Below are 25,373 nucleotides of genomic sequence, written 5' to 3' on the forward strand. Positions count from 1 at the left end.
GGCTTGATCTGAAGATCCTTAAGTGGGTCCAAAGTTCTGTTCCTTTACACATTTTTGCCAAGGATGAAAAGTTTTACTGTATCAGGAATCATTTAATTATGCACCCACACAACAAATAGGGAATACGTGATTGTCAAACATATTGACTCAAGAACTCCTAAGGGCATGAGGGAAATTCTCTTCCAACCCCACATGCCTGCAAGCGTGAGCCAGAGGTGGGTTGAAGAATTAGGGGGTGGCTGCAATGTAGGAATAAATCCCAAGTGGCAAGTGACAAACCCAACTGTTCTTTTAAGTTTTAGGCAGGTATTGAATTCGATTTTAAATATACACTTGTTTCTTTCCATTTGAAATAAGGATTCAACACACACACACACACACACACACACACACACCCAAAAAAAGGAACCACTATTTCTTGAAGAAGGCTCCTGTTATCTTTGGTTCACATTTCTCTCCCAATACCTTGAAGTATATTTATGACTTGAGAATCAAACTTGAACCTTTTCTATTCCAAGCTCTCTTCCATTCTTTATCACTCAGTAGAGCATTCCTACAAATGTGAATGAAGGTAGTTTCATGATGGAAAACAGAATCATAGGCACACCAAGGCCCATCAAGTTGTACTTTTACCAAAGATTGTGTTAATTTTTAATGCCAATGCCTTTAAATTATATTCTTCAATAGTACTGGAGACTATTAAAAATAATTGAAAAGTTTTAACTACATGATTTATTGTTATAATTTACTTAATGCTATAAATGTGTTGGTATCTCAGGTGAGAGCAAAAGTAACACTGCTGTGGGTGCTTTAAAAATAGGTTGTATTGATTAGCAATTCAAGATGTGTTAGGATCCAACTGAATTTTAGTTATGAGGAGTAGGTGAAAAGGTTCCTGTCAAGGAGATGTCAGTATGGTGGTTCCAAGAGGCAAACTTTTCTGACAGTTTCTGTACAAAGCAGGGGTCACTAAATAACTGTCCCTACTATTCAGTAATTGACCCCGACAGCAATGAAAAGCTGAGGTGAGAGGTATGCAGAGAGTTAACAAGAAGAACCTCAATATAAAACGTCCAGGAAGCAGAACACAGAAAGGCACACAGTGAAAGGAACATTGTTTCTGCCTAGTGACCAATTTTTTTTCCTCATTTGGCCAAGAAAAGAGTCATGGGAATTAAAGAGTACTAGATAGATGCCAACTTTGACACGTGATGAAGAGAAGCAAAACTGGGAGATTTTGCTCATTTAGTGGTAAAATACCTGTATGTAACTGTAATGGTAATTATTCTCTAAAAGTTTACTTGTTAAACTCACAAAGACAGCAACTAAGTATATATTTCTTCAGTCACACTTGGTTCATTTTTGTTTATCTAGTTACTAAGAATTTTATCTTGCACATAGTAGGGACTCAGAAATCCACCCATTTGTTCATGCAACATATACAGCACTTAGTCTTTCATAGAGTTTACTTTCTATGAAACAAAGTCTTTCATAGAGTTTACTTTCTGGTATTGTCAAGATAATTACATTCTCTGGCTGCAACCTGAAGAATCAGTAAACATAAAATATAGTGATCATGCCCCAACAGGAACCAGATGGCCTGGGTTGTTTGACAGTGTGCTCTGCCATGTATGAACTGGGTGACCCTGAGCAAGTTTCTTAACCATTAGAGGACTCAGTCTCTTTATCAATAAAATGGGATTACAGTGAGGATAAGTGTGTTTATGTATGTATGTTAACGTCAGTGCTAAGATCAATCTTTGACACTAAAAAGTTTCATATAAGTGTCAGGTTTCTTGTTAAGGGAAATTGCTCTAAATTTAATGCATAGATAAGTACTCCTCAATTATGGAGTAAAAGATAGAGGCCAGAGAAATCAAGACAATGAAACTTGAGGTGCTAAGTGCATCTCAACAGACTACTGATGTTTGTATTATTCAAAGAAGATTGTGGAAGGCAAGAAAGAGCAGAACGCAATGGGTAAGCTAGTTAGTCATATCTCTGGCCCTCAGTTTTCTCATCTGTGAAGAAGTGATAAAAGACCTTCTTGCTAGAGATTCTATGAAGATTAAAGGAAATGTTGTGTGCAAAGTGCTTGGCACAAGGCCTAACTGAGAGTGAGCATTTATTAAATGGAGACTATTAAAGTTGTAACCTGATCATAATGAATTGATATCACTTATGCAGTTTTTGCCAATGCATTTTGATTCAGAAAGCATTTAAGGAAACTTTCAATGAGAACATTTCTAAACACCATTAAATATTGGTGCCATAGGAGGAAAAAAACCTAATTGCTGAGTCCAATCATGGATATTAAAGGTTAGTATTACTCCATTAAAGAGGAGATCCTTCTTCCAGTAAATTTTCTCAGTCTGTAGATCCCAAGATCTAGAAAAAAACCAAAGATTGTCCAAATATTTAAATTTATTAAGTGGGATCAAATGTGCATGAACCTACAAAAACCTATTCTTGAATTGTGTCATATTTTTAATAATCTTTATTGCAAAATGTTTGTATTTTTACATCTGTGTTCATAAATGAAATACTTTTTTTAACTTTTTATATTTTCTTTTGGTAATAGGGTAATAATTGTCTTCATATAATGAGTTAAGCTTCTTTGCTTATTTTTCTGTTTATTAGATTTTTTTTTAATAAATGACAGTAGTATTCTCTAGTCATTGAAATGTTGATATCACTCCTACACATCATCTAGGTCTGCTGTTTGTTTTCAGTTACCACTTAAACAATTCCACTTTTCTAACTGCTATTTGTTTAATAAGAATTTCTTATTAAAATTGACATTTTTCTCATTTTTCTATTTGTGTAGATATATAACCATTCATTTCATCAGTTTTTCAAATTCATGAATGTACAATTACTCAATATAGTCATTTCTTATTTTTTTATGTTACATCAAGAATCATTTAGTCTTTTTGATATTTAAAATGAACTTCTTAAAAAATATAAAATAAATTGAATTTCTTTTTTCTTAATTATTCTTGCCTGGGGTTCATCTTAGTATTTTTTTCCAGTTTTATTGAGTTATAATTGACATACAACGCTTTATGAGTTTAAGGTATACAACATAATAATTTGATATATGTAGATATTGCAAAACTATTACTACAATAAGTTTACTTAACATTCATCACTTCACATAGTTAATGTGATGTTAGTAATCACCTCAAATTTCTGCTCTCGATTTTAATTTCAATCCCTATCTTAATTTTTTACTTCTTATTTATTTAGCTTTGGATCATTTTTCTTTGTCCACTTTATTCAGTTGACCAATTTATTAATTTCCCCAAAACTGTGCAAACCTGGTAATTTCCTTTAAAGTAGTATTTTAAGTACATTCCACAAAATTTGACATGTAGTACCATGTCATTTAGTTATAAAGAGTTGAGATTTCATTCATATTCCTTTCTGGTTATCTCTTTAACTCAGGAGTTAATTAATAGTTTCTGGGGGCACCTGGGTAGTTCAGTCCATTGAGCATCCAACTCTTGATTTTGGCTCAAGTCATGTTCTCAGTCCTGAAACTGAGCCCTGCATTGGGCTCCATGTTGAGCTTGGAGCCTGCTTGGGATTCTCTCTCTTTCCCTCTCTCTGCCCTTCCCCCACTCATGCTCTTTCTCACCAAATAAATAAAACATTTATAAGTCAGAGAAAAGACAGATATCATATGTTTTCACTCATGTGGAATTTGAGAAACACAAGGGAAGGAAAAATAAGATAATACAGAGGGAGGCAAACCATAGGAGACTTTTAAATACAGAGGACAAACTGAGGGTTGCTGGAGGGTAAGTTGGTGGGGGAATGGGTTAAATGGGTGGTGACAGGCATTGTGGAGGGAACTTGTTGGGATGAGCACTGGGTGTCACATGTAAGAGATGAATTACTGGGTTCTATTCCTGAAGCCATGACAACACTGTAACTTGAATTTAAATTTTTAAAAAAAGGTACAGATTTCCTGGGGATGCAAGGTATATCATGGTGACTATAGTAAATAATACTGTATCATATATTTGAAAGTTGCTAAAAGAGTAGATCTTAAAAGTTCTCAACACAAAAAAAAAAGGTATATATATGTGGGATATATGTGGTGCTCATTTCATTGTACAGTTGACCTTGAACAATGCAGGAGTTACGGGTGTTGAAAATCCACATATAATTTTTGACTCCCCAAAAGCTTAACTATTAATAGCCTGCAGTTGACTATAAGCCTTATTGATAACATAGTTGACTAACACATATTTTGTATGTTATATGTATTATATACTGTATTTTTACAATAAAGTAAGTTAGAGGGAAAAATATATTATTAAGAAAATCACAAGGAAGAGAAAAATGCACTTACAGTACTATAAAAAAATCTGCATAGAAGTGAACTTGTGCAATTCAAACCTGTGTGATTTAAGGGTCAACTGTATATTATTATGTTGTACACCTGGAATTAATATAATATTATATGTTAATTATACCTCAAAAATGAAACCAAACAAAAAACAAATCCAAGTATATGCTATTTGTAAGAAATATACCTAAAGCAACAAATTTTTAAATGACAAAAATAATACATAAAAATAAACATTTAAAAATAGTTTCTGGACATAGTTGGTAGACACTTATTTTCCTTTTGTTATTGACTGGATAGCTAACTTTGAGGTAAGTCTCAGTCTTTGATTCCAAAATTTGTCCTAGGAGTGCTCCAAAGTATAATATCCAGAATCTTTGGATGAACAAAATCAAGCTTTACTACATATCAAATGTCATATGCTTTCAAAAAAAGCTGTATAAAAAAATGTGATTTTTTTAAATGTTCACATAAATTTAGGTAATTAAATAAAGAACAATTTCTCCCTTTTTTTCTGGAAGGAAACATCTAGTGTTTCTTTTTTTCCCCCAGTATTGTTACTTATTCTTTCCATAAGAAAAGCCTCTAATTAATCAAACAAACTATAATTCCTAACCAATTTTTACTTCTAATTAAACAAAAATCAAGAACAAACAAAAAAGTAAAATCCCACACCCATGAAAGGCATAACCAAAGCAGACTTCAATACTTGTCAACTATTTGGGAAAAGCAGTAAAATTTATTGTACTAAAGGAGAGGTTACCCTTTAATGAACCCCAAATTTAGAGAAATCATGTAGCATTCCCATGACTAAAAATAAATAAATATAAATAAGGGAAGAGACACATTTATTACTAAAAATTCAAGTCTATTCTATTTAATTGGGAGTATTTTGGCAGAAACTCTAATAAACATGATGACTGACAGTGTGGCTTCGGACTGCAAAAAGCAGCTTTTTACCAAAGTTAAATTTCAACTGGTTTTTCAATCACATTTAGTCTGGGAGTTTAGGATAAGGACTTAGGGTGATCTCACTGTATAGTCTGTGATTTTATGAAATATTTTAATTCAAACATTTGAGCTATAGTTTAGAGTACCTGTAACATTTAAAAAAACCCACAGAATGTTAATTTTGGACAACTTTTATGAAAGTAAAACTCCTTAACAAATTCTAAAGCCATAGAAAATCAGTCTGGATGTATTTTAATTGTGGAGAAAAAATAATAGGATTTTAAACTATCAAATCTATTTCTTTCCTGTGAACACAGTATATATCTTTTTCCTTGAAACAATTTTGAAGCCAGTCAACACCCAAAAATAAAAATATTATTCCTATCTCAGTTGAAAATTTAATGAATCAATAATATTATCTTAGCCAACAACATGGTAAACTGCATTATGACAGATATATAAAATTGATACAGAAATCATCTAAAAGCTTTGAAATATTGGAACGGAAGGCTTTCTGCATTTGTAAATCAATGAGTTTTGTGTGGGAGGGACTAAGCTATTTAAAACACTGTAACATCTTAAAATCTATGACAAAAGGGAAAAACTACTAATACTAGTTTTTATTTTTTTTATTTTTTTAATATAATTTATCGTCAAATTGGCTTACATACAACATTCAGTGCTCATCCCAACAAGTGCTCTTCTCAATGCCCATCACCCAATACTAGTTTTTAAAACTCACAAGTTAGGGGCACCTGGGTAGCTCATTGATTAAGCATCCGACTTCATCTCAGCTCATGATGTCACCGTCCGTGAGTTTGAGCCCAGTGTAGGGCTCTGTGAGTTTGAGCCCAGTGTAGGGCTCTGTGCTGACAGCTCAGAGCCTGGAGCCTGCTGCAGATTCTGTGTCTCCCTGTCTCTCTGCCCCTACCCTGCTTTCACTCTGTCTCTCTCTTGAAAATAAATAAACATTAAAAATTTTTTTTTAAAAACCTCACAAGTTCTAATAATACAAATCAAATGTGTCACTTTTCTGATTTTTAATTTATACCTACAATATAAATTACAACTATGTACAGCATTACAATACCACCTAAAGGAAAACAGTGATGTATAAAACATGATAAATAGAATTATTGCATTTAGTGTCATTTTCTTAAAAACCAAAGTCATCAAATCCATTAATGTCATATTAAACATAAACAATTCCAGTTCAAATTAGAGGAAATGTATACCAATACCAGCTTCTGCCAACAAAAATAAAGAAAGCCCTCCAGTTTGTCTGATTTAAGTCAGATAATCATGGAAACAAAAGAATATTTAAAATTATTTATTTTATCATTATGCATAGCAAAGGAAAGCATCACAGACTTCTTTCCTACCATAAAACTATTTACACCCATTTATTTAAAATTTTTTAATGTTTATTTATTTTGGAGAGAGAGAGAGACAGACAGACAGAATGCGAGTGGGGAAGGGGGAGAGAGCGATAGACACAGAATCTGAAGCAGGCTCCAGGCTCTGAGCTGTCAGCATGGAGCCCAATATGGGGCTCAAATTCATGAAATGCGAGATCATGACCTGAGCCGAAGTCGGCCGCTTAACCCACTGAGCCATCCAGGCACCCCTACACCCATTTATTTAGTTAGAAACACTAGCTAGAAGAGATACTGGTGTATTCCATTTGTAATATTTTCTCTACAGCAAACAATTGCCTTACACTTGGAGCATGTTGAAGAAAGGGGTCTTTTTCTTTCCTTTGAGTCTCAATCACTGAGATCTCGAGGTACTCTGAGAGAATCCTAGTGTCCTAGATGGTCTGATGAATGCATTAAAATCAAACACTGTGTTTTTGTACTCTTGAAAATACTCTTAAATCCCTCGAAATGTTGCTTGAGTTGGGGAGCTCATATTTCTCCTCCTGGCACTATGACATGTGAAGAGCACTTGTTATGAAAGCTTCGCACCAATTTTGTGTTGTTCCTTCTTCATCAGCCACTGTGCCTCCTTTTCCATTTTCTTCCTTTATTTTCTCTGTCTGCCATCTTGTGCTGCCTCAGAACTTCTTCCGCTTGCCAGGCTGCATCTTCTTCTCCTTCCCATGCGTTGGTATTTTCCTGCCAGGTATCCAAGTTGCCTAATTCAGGAGACTGACGAATAAAAGGCACATATTGTGTAGCTGTTAATCTACTAGAGAAACCTGTGCTACCATCTGGGAGGCCAAAATGTAATGGTTCTCTCTTCTTAATAATGATTCTGCGTTTTCCTTATAGTTGGTGTCATGTCTTGAAAATAGTCAGGTTCCAGTTGTTCCACAGTATTTTGTTGTGTCATCACATCCCCATTCCCTCCTTCAATCTACACTTGTGGGTGTATCTTCATCCCAGGACGTCCACTCCTCAACGTCTGTCTGTTTAGGAACCGACGAATAGTCAACTGCAGTTGGCAAAGTTATTTGGTCTCCACTTAACTTCCGTCCACTGCCAGATCCACATATTAATCTCTTTAGGAATGAAAATAGTGTTGTCGGGCAAGTGCAAACTTTAAATAACTGAAACTGTGTGATAGCCATGGTGGGAATCAAAACCTGTCCCTCCCCCTTCCCCTCCCCAGGAGAGGCTCCCAGCTGCCCTGGTGCCAGGCATGCACACAAGGCCACATCTAATGTCTCTACACTAGTTTTGATCAAGATTTCAAAATATTTTAGTGAATCTGAAATCGTTAGGCCACATTATTTTGGTGAGAAGAATAATGAGCTTCCGAGGATCAGTAAGAATTTGATCAAAAGACAGTTTTGTAAACATATTACATATCTTATCTTTGTGTTCATATTCATAAGACGTGAATGTCAAAGAGGAAACACCTTGAAGATTCTTGTATTTAAAAAAGTTTTTAAAAAGCTTTGATTCATCTTTTTAGTTTCAATCTACTATGATTCACAAGATCAATGCTGTTCTCCGTGGAATATATTTTGAGAATCCATTTATCTTTATTAACTAATGACATTTTAATGCTAAAAAAAAAAAAAAAAAAAAAAGCTTGTTTTAATGACCCAATACCATGTAAGTGAGAATGCCTACTAGATCCTGGGTGTACTAACAGATTACTAAAAGTAAACAGGAAAAATGGTAAGAAAAAGTAAATGTTTAAAGTTAAACAAATAGTTTTAATTTATCAAATTTTTGTTGTCAGTGTACTTAAATAAAAGACAAAATGAAACAAAGTAAAAAAGCGGATATCAAACCAAAAGTTGCTATTTTTTACAGGATGACTTGTGACTCACTTCGGACGGTGAAGATAACATGCCAAGAATTCCATCTGAACTACAAAGTTGTATCACAATCTCTAAAAGCACACTAGTGAATAAGTGATTATATTAACTAGGGAATGTTCACAAATCTGATGTGGTGTCAAAGTACTAAAGATTTTAGTCATACCTTCAGTGATGACAGTCTTTGTTATGTCATTTGTGTAGACGCAAATAAAAATATAACAGGGAAGGATGGCATTGAGAAAGATGTAACTCAGCTTGAAGATATGCTGGTACTTTTATTTTATTTTATTTTTTTAACGTTTATTTATTTTTGAGACAGAGAGAGACAGAGCATGAATGAGGGAGGGGCAGAGAGGGAGGGAGACACAGAATCGGAAGCAGGCTCCAGACTCTGAGCCGTCAGCCCAGAGCCCGACGCGGGGCTCCAACTCACTAACCGTGAGATCGCGACCTGAGCCGAAGTCGGACGCTCAACCGACTAAGCCACCCAGGCGCCCCATGCTGGTACTTTTATAACAAATTCTGATTTATTATTTTTAGAGTTCAGGGGAAACTTCCTTTTAAAAGCAGTTTCTTGGCTTAACAAAAGCTCTAATTCTCTCAGTGGTTTAATAACACTGAAAAAGGAAAAGGCAATGGATTTTGCGATTAAGTGTATTCTGAGATGTACCACTTGTTGATCTCCAATTATGGTTAACATTTTGTCACTACCCCTCCCTATCTTTCTCTTCTGTTTCACAGAAAAAATTATGACATCAGCATCCAAAGGAATTCTCCGTCCATTTTTAATTGTCTGCATTATCCTGGGTTGTTTCATGGCATGTCTGCTCATCTACATCAAGCCCACCAACAGCTGGATCTTCAGTCCAATGGAGTCAGCCAGCTCAGTGCTGAAAATGAAAAACTTCTTCTCCACCAAAACTGATTATTTTAATGAAACTACTATCCTGATTTGGGTGTGGCCATTTGGGCAGACCTTTGACCTTACATCTTGCCAAACAATGTTCAACATCCAAGGATGCCATCTTACCACAGACCGTTCCCTATACAACAAATCTCATGCGGTTCTGATCCATCACCGAGACATCAGTTGGGATCTGACTAACTTGCCTCAGCAGGCTAGGCCACCCTTCCAGAAATGGATTTGGATGAATTTGGAATCACCAACCCACACGCCCCAGAAGAGTGGCATTGAGCACCTGTTCAACTTGACTCTGACTTACCGCCGTGACTCAGATATCCAAGTGCCTTATGGCTTCTTGACGGTGAGCACAAACCCTTTCGTGTTTGAAGTGCCAAGCAAAGAGAAGTTAGTGTGCTGGGTTGTAAGTAACTGGAATCCTGAGCATGCGAGGGTCAAGTATTACAATGAGCTGAGCAAAAGCATTGAAATCCATACATACGGGCAAGCATTTGGAGAGTATGTGAATGATAAAAATTTGATTCCTACCATATCTACTTGCAAATTTTATCTGTCTTTTGAAAACTCAATCCACAAAGATTACATCACAGAAAAGCTCTACAATGCTTTTCTAGCCGGCTCTGTCCCTGTTGTTCTGGGGCCGTCTAGGGAAAATTATGAGAATTATATTCCAGCAGATTCATTCATTCATGTGGAAGATTATAACTCTCCCAGTGAGCTCGCAAAATATCTGAAAGAAGTTGACAAAAACAATAAGTTATACCTTAGTTACTTTAACTGGAGGAAGGATTTCACAGTAAACCTTCCACGATTTTGGGAATCACATGCATGCTTGGCTTGTGATCATGTGAAAAGGCATCAAGAATATAAATCTGTGGGTAATTTAGAGAAATGGTTTTGGAATTAAAGTTTTCCATCATTTGCACACTTGGAGAAATTATTTTGATGAGCTATCATCCAAGTTTTGAGGATAAGAAGAGAGACAACATTCTGCTTTTGTGTCACAATTTATTTTTATCACTCTCTCTTGGGTAACATGTATATTTTGATGGAGATTTTTGAGAGCTCAGCATTAGCAATCACTCCCTTTGGTTTTAAATTATCCTGTATATACCTAATTATGTGCACTGAAAGTTAATTTATTCTTTGCTACCATTTGTAAACATTGTTTTCCACATTTTGGTAGTTGTTTGTAATGTAAGTTTGTGATATGATTGTTGTTTCTACATTGGTCAGCTGTTTAATCTTTTTGGGAAATGAAGATGCACACTTAAAATATGAAATATTTTCACTAAATATCATAATTTCTAGTTCCAACTTTGCATAATGTAACAAAGGAAAAGCATTGGTAATGGAGATCTAACCTCTTTGACTTTGAAGTGAACAAAGTGTATAACTGCCTCTATTTGATCTATTTTTTACCTGTTTACCACATTTTTTGTGAAGGAAAAATTATTCATATAATGAATAAGAAAGAGAGTGAAGCAGAACTGTTTTATTCAGAAAACTAGTAGACTTCTCATTTATTTTCATTAAGCTGCCTTGCAAATGCAGCTACCTGTTCTCATGATCTTAAGTTAAATTATTCAGGTATTTTTACATATCCAATTTGGGGGGAATTTTAGAACCTGGGAAATAATCCTGACAACACTTAAGAATATCTAAGACAGTTCTCTTCCCAGTCCTAACACTCATTATTATAATAAAGCAAACAATTTCCCCAAATAACAAAGGAAAAGGATGTGTATAGATAAAAATCATATTTACATGGTACATTTATGTACAATTTTGATAACATATCAATTTACCATATTTCTTCCCTAGCCCCAATATTTAAAAGTTTCTATTTGCCATACAGACAGTCACATAGACAAAACACTTAAAATATCTTTTAAAATATCATTTAAAATAACTTAAGTAAAATTATCATTAAGTTGTAAATGTAAGATGTTAAACATAATAAAAGGGGGGATCTATAGAAAACACAATGCTAACACGGAGTAAGATCTCAATGCATATTTATTGAATGAATCAATGAATGTCATTGAAAATCATGGGAAATTTTTGTTTGTTTCCATGGAGTAACAGTCCTAGCCTAGAAATATTAACTGGAGATGATGTTTTATATTTCATTTTAGTAATTATTCGTATACAGCATACATGACCATGGCTATGAGGGCTTTACAGAACAAAAATAAATTTGTCATTACTCTAAGTTTTTGGAAAAATTCATCCCTGAACCTCCAGTTGCTATACAGCATTTTTCCTCTGTAAGGTTAAGGACTGGATATAAGCAGAAATTATTAGTAGGTGAGAAAAGATGGGATGTTAAGGAAAGCATTTCCCAAAAGACTCTTTAATGACTCTATTCCATTCAAGCCAAAAACCCAACAAAAGTATTGGGATGTTCTGATGACATCCATTTGGATCTAATTCTAATTGTCCTGCTACATGTCAACATTAGCAGTTGAACACAAATCCACAATCTTCTACATCAAATGAAAGTCAGATAGAGGCAAACTTCAGTTCAGTAAGTACTCCAGACTCCCTTGTGTAGGAATGGGCTCTCTGGAACACTAGAAGGATTGGAACAGAGGAAGATTCCTGCATTAGATGGAGAAATGTTTGATCCTCAAGTTCATTTCTTACCCATGTTGAACAGGTCTTTTGTGTCAGGTAACACCCTAACCAGAGATAAAGATGAGCAATAGGATGCCCTATAGGAGCTTACAATTCAGTGGAGGGATACACAGAAGCTTTCTTTGAGCCTATGTTTATGCACATACTACTCTCAATGGAGTTGATTTGAGTCACTGCTGATTTAATGAAAATGAGGTAGCAAATTTCCCCAGTTGCTTAGGGATTTGACGTATTTCTGAGCCTCAAACTTTGTTTACTCATTTGATCCAGTTTTGCTTCCCTCCATATTATCTCTTCTAACCACACTGCATCAAGAAATAGTATGTTTGTGTGGATGCCCTCTTACATAAGAACAGATCTCCACCCATATTTATTTCATCATGTTAAAACAGTCTAATTCATATATTTACACTTACTTGGTCATCTTTTGGGCCTGTAAAAAGCATAGGGATCAAAACAGGATGCCTGGCTAACAAGTTTAGCAAGCATCTGCTTCTTCAAAAGCAGAAATGCATTCATCGTCATGACAACCCATCTTTGTTATGGTGGGTGCTCATGATTTCAAAGAACTGATAAACCTGAACGCATCGCCTCTCTTGTCAACTATGAATTTGGTCTCTTTTGTAGACTGTCTATGATCACCTGTTGATAATGTGACCCAAGCCAAGGTAATAACACCAAGTGACTAACTGGCACATCTGTCTATTGAAAACCTGTTACCGACTCCCAGAAGTTTAACTTTTCTGAATTTGAAGTGCCAAAATGAACGAGTCAGCTTACCCCATCCGTTATGGGCCCATTTATCCATAGGTTTTAGGGCTAGATGGCATTGTAGCAATGTTTACACACCAATTCCTTTATTCTACTTATGAGTAAATCAGATCCAGAGATAATATTTATGAAAGAAACATGTTCACACACACATATCACACACACACACACACACACACACACACACACACACACGCAGCTACTGCCATGGCCAAGATTGGAATGCAAAGGTGCTGTATCTTTTAATTCTATATTCTTTTCTTCGAATTCTCACCTAACAAAAGAAGTATGTTGCAACTCCTAAAAATGTGAATGCCTTATTGGTATAATTAGGGCCTGTGGAATGGTACACTCTATGTGGAAGCACTTTGACTTTTGAAAAAGTACACAGTAAATAAGATATCAAACTTGTTAACATTCTTTCTGTCTTAAATATTTTAGGAGTTGTGCTTGGACAGAAGGAAATGGGCTTTCACCACATGTTAAGTGAAATGCAACCCTCACGATGGTATATGGTTCTCAGACACTTTTTAAATAAATCCTGTGGATTGTAACTCTTTTAAAGGATATCTCATGGTGAAAGATATTGATTCAACAAAATTAACTTGCCATTGGTTATAGAAACAAATAATTATGCCAGAGGATAAACTGTGGATATAAAAAGAGAATAAACCATTTAAAAAGTTTTATTCCAAAATATCAAAAATCTGTTACTTTCAATGGTCTGAATATTTAAATGTTAATTATTGTAAGACTTACTGGTAAGAGTATATAAATAGTAATCATTATAGGTATTTGCAGTAAGAATGTATAATGAATTCTTCATACCCAGCAGTATTATACTCTGAAAAAAGACATGACAGTCATATTCTATGACAGCCATAAATTTTACAATATGAAACAGCAACAGGAAAAAAAAAGTTATCCTAGTGGGAAACCAATATCAGCTAAAATTTGTGCATGTACTACATAAGTCCTGATAATCCTAGAATGTGCAGAAATGTTTTCTGTTGTGAGGCCTTAGAAAGCTTAGAACACTTGAGGTGTGAAGTGACAGAATATTTAAGAATTATTTGCTGCGGCTTTACATTCTTGCCTCCAATTGGAGGTTAAATATGGAAAGAATAGGAAACTATACTATTAATATATTTTTGCATGCCTATTTTCAAACTAGATTCCATGAGTCTTAAGGTAATCACCTAGAAAATGTCTTTGCATGAAGTAATATTACCAAAACAAGATTTGGGTCCTTTCATTATGACTTTGTGCTTAACCATATCTTTGAATTCCCTTGAACTCTGACCTCATTTAGAGGAACTTCTTAATGAATTAATTCCAACCAAACTGTTAGATATGCAAACTTCAGGATCTAAAAGATAAGCACAGTGCCTAAAACAAAGGAGGCAAATATTTGTTCAATGAATAAGGAAATTGTTTTGGGGATCATGCAGAATTTTTTTATGTGTGATAACTGTTCCAGCTTATTGACATCAGTTAGAGGTTGTATATGATATTTATTTCATTGTTCAGTTTACTGCTTGGATGCAAAGGAAGGCTTTATGTTCTTCCAATCTTATTGCATTCTGGCACCCCAAAAGAAGTAACATCTCAAGAAAGATTTAAAAGGATTGGAAACATGTTAACATTATATTCAAATGTTAATGCCAACTGTTTCTAATAGGAAAGACAACTGGTATTTGAGGAGAATGTAAATGCAAGCACTGTGAAGGGCATGTATTTATTACCAAACTATGCACGGAGAGAAATCCGGTTTCCTTCCTCCCTAACTGCACTCATTTGTATTGCAAACATCAGTCAATTCAGATGATATTCTTTTCAGGTTGTCTCTCATCTAAAGATTTTGTAGCATTTTGCAAATGGGCAAGCTCAACTACTATCCAAAGTGGTCTCCCTCTGAGTAATTCATGTTGAATGCATCCATATTCATAAACATTATACACAGCAGGTAACAGAACAAAAATGAGAGACAGCCTACTAAACCAGAAATATGAACAATGCTACACTGGGTTATAGGTTCAACAAACTATAGTTCTGAGAAAGCCACCTAACTTTTCTGGACCTTGTTGTTTGCCAAGTTCCTTCTGGCACAGTTATTCTCTCATCTAAGATCTAAACTGATATATGCATATGTTTGCAAATGAAATTCCAATGACCATATAATTTTTTGGAAGTAAATGTTTCAAACGGATTTCCCTCTTATTTCTCTAAATAGGCATTTAAAGTATAAAATTGATTATCTAAACTAATATATGGAAAAACTTAATCCAATGCTTGGAATACAGAAAGTGCTCAATTAACTAAACTTCTTCCTTTAACTAACTTCCCCTTCATTCTCTACCTCATCTTTTGCAATTCATGTACTCACTACCCACTAAGACCTTAACTGCCCATAGAAAAGCAACCATTTAACGAGCATTATTTTAAAATATTATAGATTTTTCTATATCACCCACATTCTTATTACAATAATCTAAAACTTTTTATCAATGCAAAAATTTCAGGGAGGCAGAGGAAGGCACATTGCAAATCCCCAGATGACAATAAAACAGGGAGCGGATATTTGAGGAAGCCAGATTGACTATATCTAAACAATTTAGTTACTCTTAACTCATAGTTACTATATATTTTCCATTTGATCTACTTTGAAAATATTGTAAAAAAATAATTTAAAAAGAACCTCTCCAATGCCAGCTGCCTTTTCAGTGTTACTGAAAAGTCTGGTTCCTGGGTCAACAGACTTGGAATCACCAGAGGTTATTTATGAACAATACTGATTCCTTGATCTTGCTCATGTAATTGGAATCTCTTTAAATAAGTTAAAAAAAATAGCATGCTTTTGATCCTTTTCCTAAGTTATTCTGCTCCGTGCTATAGTTTATAAGCCATCCTAAGCCAGTCAGCTGTCAGCATTTCTCAACACACCTATGTCACTGGAACTTCTTGGATCAGTTGCTTAAGAATCATTTTGAAAAGTATAAATAATATACAGTTTCTGATTATCTGGTCTGAGATGGGAGCTGGAATCTGTATTTTCAAAATATCCCCAGAGGGGCGCCTGGGTGGCTCAGTCAGTTAAGCGGCCGACTTCGGCTCAGGTCACAATCTCACAGTCCGTGAGTTCGAGCCCCGCATCAGTCTCTGTGCTGACCGCTCAGAGCCTGGAGCCTGTTTCAGATTCTGTGTCTCCCTCTCTCTCTGACCATCCCCTGTTCATGCTCTGTCTCTCTCTGTCTCAAAAATAAATAAACGTTAAAAAAAAATTAAAAAAAAAAATATCCCCAGATAGTTCTGATATGCTGCTGTCAGGTTTGAGGCCTGTGTGTTAGCCACCTGTAAAACGGAATGTATTCTTTTGCTTAACCGATACAAGCTAATGTCTTTTTAAAATTCACCTGGAATGTTAGCGTCCTTTTTAAATTCACCTAGAATTTTCCCGAGTATGTCAGTGAAGTGTTTTCTCAACTTCAAGAGCCAAGACATTCTATATGCCTAATCATTTCATACATGAGCATGGTATTGACTAATCCCTTGACTTGGGACAGGTTATCTACAGTCTCCAAATCTTCTTCTAAGTTGTGAGTGGTTCATTCATAGCAGTATTTCTCAAGCCTAGATGGACATGTGGATCACCTGGAGAGGATTTAAAATTGTGGATGCCAGATCTCCAGAGATCTGATCTGATCGGTTGGAAATGGGACCCAGAAACAAACAATTGTAAATGCTCCGTAGATGATACTCATGTGGGGCCATCTCTGGAAACCATCAGTCTGCACAAAAGACCTGCTCAATTCTTGTCCTGGAGAAATTATTAGGAAAAGCAAAGTATATGTACCTGGAGAGCATATCTCTCTTTCTCTTTTTAGGTTCTAAATGCATGTTTGAATTTGTAACATGAAAAATTGGACTGCCCAATTACTAGGATCCTTTACAACCATAAAATTTTATTCTTCTTTGATCTGCTAAGGAGCTGTATATGTTTAAGAGAATTTATTTTCAGTGTCCCAAAGTCTTTGTTTGATGGGTAGAAAAGTAATTTGCAACTGGCATATAACAATGAGCTATCTGTAGCACATGGATTTTTGATGACCCAGATTTACAACTGAATCCCAGCTCTGCCTGTATACAGGCACTAACTGTATACAACGAACTGTATACAAATTATGAGGCTCCTGTAAGCCTCAGATTTTGCATCTGTAAAGTGGAGGTAGCATATTCCTGATGCATATTTTTGTGAGGACAAATGAAATAACACTTAAGTGAAGAGAAAATATGTTCAATGAGTATCATTTATTATAATAAAAGATCATTGTGGGGAACTCCAAACTGTCTCCACAATTTCAGTTCCCAAACTGAAGATGTTAATTAAGCAGACAGCTTATAAGAATTGCTGCAAATTTAAGTAAGCCGAAGGAACAACCTTCAGGATAAGAGAAACAAATAAATACAGTGTGGAAGCATGCATTCACATCTTCTGTAATTGCTAAGTACTGGAAGGGGTGTGGGGAGCTGGCCTTGGTAGCACACAGACATTATTTGCATCAGTACACACATGCTCCATTTCTTAAAATAATTGGATCTCCAGCAGGCTTAATTTCCCCTCACTGTTATGAACAATCCGTAAGTTAACAGTTAATTTAGCTTATTATTAGTTGGCATAGCTCATGTCACAGAATGGAGTAGCAGGAAGATTCTCAGAGGTGGTTGGCTGGTAAGGAAAGAGGCCCAGAAATATTCAACAACCTGAGTTCCTCCACATCAGCTTGGCCACAGAGCCAGTTAATGACATAAGTTAGAAACAGAATCAGGTCCTCATCTACTTTTCCTAAAGTTAAAAAAAATTCTAAAAGTTACTTTAAAAATGTTAGAGTATAAATTCAATAAACAGGAATGTATTTGTTTAGTGGTGCAGAAATAAAAATAATTCCTAGCCAGACTGTAAGACTACTCTAATTGCTAATTGCATAATAAAATTTTGACATGACTAATCTCAGCTGTTCATTTGCACAATTTCTAAGTTATACTGTAATAAAACAAAAAAGTAAACTTAAGGAATTTTTTATATGTATGTGTGAAAAAAATGAATAACATTCAAAATAGTAGTTTTAAGTAGTTCATAATCATCTCACTTTAAAGAACATTAGAAACATTTATTTCAGACACATTAGAAAATTTCAAAAATTACTTTTCTGAGTTATCTGGCAACCAAATTATTGAATTTCTTGTATACATAAAGAATGTTAAATTAGAGCTTGCTGGAATTTCATTAGGAGAAACAAATATACATTTTATCTGAGAAGTTTTCAGAGTGATTTTTTTTTTTCGGAGAAGTATGTTAACTATGCTGACTCTTACACACAAGGCTGCATTCCATTTTGATTAATGAAGGTGCAGGAGATAGAAAATCAGTATCCACAGATACGGTACCCAGATAACCCCACACTACTCATTGTGCAAGAAATACGTGCCAGAATTACAACAGTGCATCCCCCATCTTGGACTGGCCTCATTAGACACCTTCAGTCCCTCAGATGAGACAATCCTGAAGATGTCTTCCTTGTCCAAAGCCAGATTGCCAGAAGAGAGCTTACTATCATCTGGGATGGGATATGTGTCTCCAGGGACTGTAATGAGATCAGGCCTTCCAAATACTGGCTTTCTTCTTTAAGAGCCTTAAACAGACCAAGAGTATCTCATTCTATGTAAAGGCAGGAGCTGTCTCCTTTTTAGATAATAGATGACCTATCTTGAATATCTTATATATTATTTAAAAATAATGAATCAAAGGACAAAGACTATCATACTTGAGAGCAGGAGTTGATTTACGGGGGGAAAAAAAAACATCATTTAGCTCATAGATGCTTTACATTCAAAACAATGAGAGCTCTTGTGCTGGAAGATGAACAGGCTATATAGCATTGGAAATGGAGATAGAATAAAGTAGTGAAAACAATGACATCTTTATTACTCTTAAATAAAAATTTAAATCTCTTGAGCTATCAGTATGATGGCAGCCTTCAAAATCTGTATATTTATTCACGTGGACCTTTTCCCCTCCCTCTTTTTTATTTTTTCTTTTTTTTAACTTAAGATTGGATTTGGTAGGAGACAGGGTTAATGGAGTAATTGTGACAAAATAAAAATAACATTTTCATAAATCATATGTGAGATGAAGGTAAAAAGTAATGTTTGCTGGCGGGAATGCAATAATTTGAGAGAAATTATTGAGATTAATCATTGGAATAATGCGGTTTATTCCGAATCTAAAACAACCTAAAAACAATCTAAAAACCTAATAGAGGTTTTTAAAGGGAAAAAGTAAAGAGTTAACAAGTCTCAATGTAGATTCAAGTTCACAAAGCTGCAGAAAGGAAGAAAAGAGTAGTAAACCAAGGATTCGAACCCAAGCTCCAGGTGGCACAATCCATCGCACAATCCACTAGCTTTTGCGGGAGAGGCGGGGGGAGGTCACTGACATCTCATGTGTCAACAGTGTGGTAGACCTTACATTACAGTCACTTCATAAATCTTGATTTCTTGATTAGACATTCTTGTTTAGTTAGCCTGGCACGGAGCATGGGCTGCCATATACTCTTCTAGAATTTTCCTTCTTTCCTCCTTGCTCTCTTCCATGTGGCCATGTCACTGCTCTGGGAGCCATAAGAAAGAAGAGAAAATAGTTACCAGGCAATTTCCTTAGGAACTCTAATTAAATGGTTGCTAAAAAAAAAATGCAGTGGAGTTTTGCAAATAAAGAGTGGGGACTTTACATACTTTCTCTTCTCTCATTTCCTCAAGAACACACATACACACACACATATGCCTATACTTCTTCTGTGTAGTTCAAGTGTAACTTTGAATAAAACAATGTACACTCAAGTAAAGAAGGTCAAAACTATCATGGTGAAATAAAATGTGCCAATTCTAGCCAATATGTGAATTGTAAGGGTCAGTAATCCATAAACCATTTGGGTGATAATTGTATGTTTTCTTAATGTAATGTGATTTTGCACTATTGTATTGTCATATTTAAGTGGACTCTTAAAAATATTCTGAAACCTAAATGCCAAATGTACAGTTTATAGGTTCATGTTATTTCTGATAAGGATTTAATTGCATTGTGCTAATAGTTGTTTAACGCTATTAACTTTCTGTATGTGTATTATTGCAATGCAGACCCCATAGGGTTGTTGTAAGCACACTAATTAGTCATCTGAATTTTTATAGATAAAATCACACATTGATCAGAAACCACTTTTCTACTTATTTTTTTGTAGAGTATTTTTCCACACTTGAAAAGACATGATTATTTTATATCAAACATCAGCTTTTCTTTAAAATCTTATTTTAGTAGCCAGTGCATGTTTGAAATAAAATGTGTTAGGAATTATATGAAGATATTAAGGTTGTGTTATATTAGGTGAAAAAATGCATGCCATTAGGGAATCATGCAACTTTAGAGAGGCATTTACACTGCCAGCTCATACATTGGCTTCATCTCAATCTGTGTGCATGATTCACATCCTTTCAAAAATTCTTTTTAAACTTGAGTAAAGTGAAAATGTTAGTGCTAATGAGCCAATAGACAATGCTGCTTTGCTTTTTTTCTAACTTGGCAGCATAATGGGGTAAAATCCCCCCCCTCCCCAATTTTCTTCTTGGAGTCTCTCGTTGGCAATAAAATACAACAAATAAAATCATTTGTTGGCAAATGACACAATTTACTGCATAGCAATTTACTATTATAAAAGCATGAAGATGTGAAAAATATCTCAATCAGTTCCATACTATGAACACAATATTCTGGCAGCTTTTTCTACAATCAAGAATAGTGTGTCGTTTGTTTTTTTACACTGCCAAAATCAGTACTACTGCCAGGGGTGGTCGGGGGGTATGGTGGGAGGTGTGGGAATGCTAAACACTTGAGGCCAGGTCTGTACAACATCAAGTTGGGCAATGATGTAGAACATCCAGGCAGTGTGAACAGCCAATCAGTGTGCTTGGCAGAAGAGGGGAAAAAATCTTTTTCTCAGTAACTTGGGTTTTAAGAAAAAAAAATAGAGATTCTATAGAAAATACGAATTTTGCTGAATAACACCAAGCCTCCACATGCTGATCATTTGCAGTAGTCTTTGGGAACAAAAATTACTCCATTCAGTGAAGTTTTGTTTATGTTTTTGTTTCCGTTTTGTGTTCTTTTTCAGAAAATATACTTGTGCTTTTGAAAGGGCTTAATTCCAAACAGATAATATATGTGGACCAATGACCACTTCCCAAATGAAATTAGTTATTCATCATAATATAGTAAGACTAGAACATAGCACTAGGTGACTTAAAACACCAATATAAGCATTTATACTATTGGAAGGTAATTTTGTTGCCATGTGATTAAAACAGTGGGGATCCTATTTATACGTTTATTTATTTATTTATTTACACAAGTTTGGTTCGTTCAAGTTCAATTTGAACAGCTTCAGTGAAGTTACTATAACAGTAAGAAAAGCTGAAACTCAGGCAACTGATCCTTGCTATAGCCTGGAGAAAATCATTAATCCAAATGTTGAGTAGTCAGTGCTGGCAGTGTGGAGGCCAACTTCACTGACCACGATGTCATATGTGTATGGCATTCAACAAACATTGCTCTGGGCTCTTAGTTTGCTACACATTGTTCCCTTCATTGATTCAACTTGTAAATAACATAACATGTTATGGCAGCTAAGCAAATATTTTAATAAGCCATGCAAAGCAAAATGCCATAGGAAATCTGTATATTCAGCTAGTTGAAGAACTTGTGTTTTCCACAAATTAAACTGGAGATGTCATTTGAAATTTCCTTCCCTTAAAAATGCCATCGTAATGTGGATTCTGGCCCATTGATGTCTTTCTGGGTTTATATAAATATATGGTATGATTGCTATTGTTATAATTTTTTGAAATTATGTTCAGCAATTAATAGTGACTTCAATGATCCATGCTAAGATCCCAAGGCAGAAATAAATGTATAAAGGGTTTGAGCCTGTATGTATAAGAAGAATTCTCTTTCTTCAATCATATTTCCTATATTCAACGTAAGTACTTCACTGATTTACCACTGGAGTTATTCCTTGGATGTGTAAATAATGATGTTCTATTCAGGCTTAATGAATTCCTGTACTGTGAATATTTAAAATAAAAGAATTCAATTTAAATGTGCATAGTTAGTGCTGGTTATTTATGATGCTTCCATTCAAAATCATTCACTCGAGAAGATTCATTTTGACTCACATGCAAATCTGGATCCCCTGTATATATTGAATTAAAACTTAAAAACAATATATTTGACAGATTATACATTTATTACAAATACTAAATCAAAAAATGACAGTCAGTGTACACACATAAACTATTGTACACTGGCTTGTTTCCTTAATTTTGCATTGTTTCAGTGGATTTGGGGCTGAACTTGGATCCATTGATTTGGGTTTCTGTGTGGGAAACAGGAGAATCTATCCAACACTTTGTTCTGCCTTGATCCAAGCTTGGAAGGCCTCACCTTGCATATCCCCTGGTTGTTTTTATTCAAGTATATGGAATCAACAATTACGAACAGCCTATCATCACAAGTTATGTATCCATTTTGAACTTCTCTCTTCAGCCATATGCCTCTGACTTCCAGTTGTCTGTTGTCATCTCACTTCCTACAGACCCATGGCCTTCGATAGCCCTCAATGAAAGGATTTTAACACCCACTTCCCCTCTTAATCTTTCACTCACTTAATGGTACTATTACAAATTATGTTGTCCAAATCAAAAATTTAGAAGTGATTCTTGATTCTTTCTCTTCCTTTTCCCCACATTTACTTGATCATGAACTATCTCTTACATACGTCTTCTTTCTTCTAGTCCACTGCTCTTGCCCCATTCATTGCACTGCGGTCTTCAACATTTCCTACCTGGCTTAAAGCAATAATTTCTTGAAGGCTTGAAAATCATCTCTCCACACTGCCACTATGAGAAAAACAAATAAAAGGTGATAGGAAGACAGAATTCAGCTATAGTGTTGATTAGCCAGTCATTTTTTCAAAAAGTTATGCACTTTTTAGGATCTTTCCTTGATTTCTCATTGTTTTCAGGACATATTCCTCAATTGGTAGGAAGTTTCATACTTTTTTTAATATTTGGCTTTTACCAATTTTTCTAAGCTTTTCCCTTGGAATGCTCTGTCATGTTTGCTCTTCTTCCCACACCATCCAGAGACCAGGCTGTTTTTCTGGCCAATGAACTCTTAGCATCCTTAAGATTACACTCAAAGGTCACATCCACTGTGATGCAAAATATATTTCATATTTAAAATATATTTCAGAAGTTTCAAAGACAAGTTTTGAGACAGCAGGCAAAGTGGTCAGCATTTTTATGGAAGAAGTGAGTTGTGAAACAGTCCTTGAAGAAATAATTTAGACAATCTGAAAAGATGTGTGGATATTCCTTATAATGGAAATATGAACAAAGCCTTGGAAGCAGGATAAGTTAAATAAACATGCCTGACTGAGGGCTGATGGGGGATGGGAGGGAGGGAGGGTGGGTGATGGGTATTGAGGAGGGCACCTGTTGGGATGAACACTGGGTGTTGTATGGAAACCAATTTGACAATAAATTTCATATATTTAAATAAATAAATAAATAAATAAATAAATAAATAAACAAACAAACATGACTGATTATAGTGGTATGTCCATGAAGAATAACATTAGATAAAACATTCGAGTGTTGAAATAAAAGCCCAGAATATAGAGTGCTTGACAGTTACACTGACAAATATAGACTAGGCTGGTTGGTTTCAAATGATTCATACTGCAGTGTGACATAAAGTCAGTGAAAATTTATAAGCAGATGTACAGTGTGAGTAAAGCCACAATGCACCTTTCTCAAACTCTAGATCATGAAAAAATGGAAGCAAGCAAGCGTCATAGTATCTTATGCACCGTCATGGTCCACTGCAATGCATTGGAATGATTAGGATCTCCCTTTAGCCGACAAGAGGGGTGTGATGTAGTGGCTTGAAGTGTCTGGGCTCTGGACAAGGACAGCTCACGTTCAACACAGCTTTCTCACTACCAACTGTGTGGCCTTGGAAGGTCAGTTCTTTCTCTTCACCTCCGTTTCCTCTCATGGAAGACAGGAATAATAACAACATCTTACTTATAAGATCATGTGATGATTACATGAGTATCTCCAAATTACTCCTCTGTTGTGGGGTAGGCAGAGAAAGTGGTTTTCATCACGGAGAAAAGTCAGAGAACATGACTGGAGGCATCCTAGAGATAGGAAGAATATTGAGTATTTGGTAACTTACTCTCAGTAGCCAGGTACTCTGAAACAAAGAAACAAAAATCCTTGTAGAGCAGACACTGCTTTGGGAACTCCATGTCTAAAACAAGCTGGTCGTAGTGGTAACTCAGACCGTATTATATTTTAAGCAGTCTGACAAGCTTCCTTGAGGATAGAACTGACTTGGGGGAAACTGAAAAATTCTTTCTGGATAGAAAATTCAATTTTGCCTTTCTAGTCTTTTTCCCCTTCATCACACCTAAAGAGGACTTTAAAAATTTTTTGGAACACCTTTAACAATGGGTATGTAGCCATCAGTCAACAAGAAAACAAATCCAAGTCCCAGAAACTGGCAGGGCCATCAGTTCCTACAACACACAGTTTCATAAAAAAGAGCAAAAAGATTATTTTTCAAGGTTAAGCCTCCCTCTGGGATTGCCAGATTCTGCCATAATAAAAAATATTAAGCCCCAAATCAGTAGCCAGACCTAAAACTCAGGATTTTAATTATGCAAATTATAATTACTTCAAGTACAAAATACTATTTTTAGGGTTTAAGAGCTTAGGAGCACAAGGAAATATTTGCATGACCATTTGGCTATTCGTTACATTTTTCAACATATGTTATTTATTTTAGTAAATGATGATGTTTGCTAATGATCACTCTGCATCTGAACACTGCATCAAATGGGTTCCCTAAATCTATGTCCCAAATTAGACTAGCGTCAAACATTTGTTTTTTGTAGTTTTCGTTGAATAAAATTTGGGTACATGATCTAAAACATTTGCAGAATATTTCACAAAATATTCCTTTTTTGAAGATTCACAGAGCACTTTCATATATTAAAGTGCTCGGGATGCCCTTCAATAAAGAAGTTTGCTTACTTTTATTTAACTCAGCAGTTCTAAAATATATTTCATCATAGAAACTCTGTTTTTCTATAATGCTAATTTACATCACTAAAAGCAGTGGTTGAAGTAATACTCTGAAAAACGTTGCTTTAAGGCCAGCTACATTTTGCTGTAGTGCAACCTGGGTTCAAAATCATAAGATATTTGAGTCTGATGAGCCCTTCTCGATACATACCTTTGCTATGGGATTGTGATGCACCTTTGTCTAGCCTTCATCCAAG

General features: G+C 35.2%; 1 protein-coding gene and 1 pseudogene across 3 annotated transcripts in view; one reads left to right on the forward strand and one right to left on the reverse strand.

Annotated features, from left to right (window-relative positions):
* FUT9 (fucosyltransferase 9) overlaps positions 1–16,005 on the forward strand; it is a 200,849-nt gene extending 184,844 nt beyond the window's left edge. For 2 of the 3 annotated variants that reach the window (XM_060616212.3, XM_060616213.3), the window contains one exon: positions 9,324–16,005. In XM_060616212.3, coding sequence (XP_060472195.1) covers positions 9,332–10,411 — 1,080 coding nt within the window. In that variant the 5' untranslated portion in view covers positions 9,324–9,331 and the 3' untranslated portion in view covers positions 10,412–16,005. The remainder of the gene's footprint in view (positions 1–9,323) is intronic. The other variant, XM_060616211.3, reaches the window with a different exon arrangement.
* On the reverse strand, positions 7,139–7,892 carry LOC132667397 (receptor-binding cancer antigen expressed on SiSo cells pseudogene; annotated as a pseudogene).
* Positions 16,006–25,373: the final 9,368 nt, after the last annotated feature.

This window comes from Panthera onca, chromosome B2, assembly GCF_046562875.1.
Source record: "Panthera onca isolate mPanOnc1 chromosome B2, mPanOnc1 haplotype 2, whole genome shotgun sequence".
NCBI lineage: Eukaryota > Metazoa > Chordata > Mammalia > Carnivora > Felidae > Panthera > Panthera onca.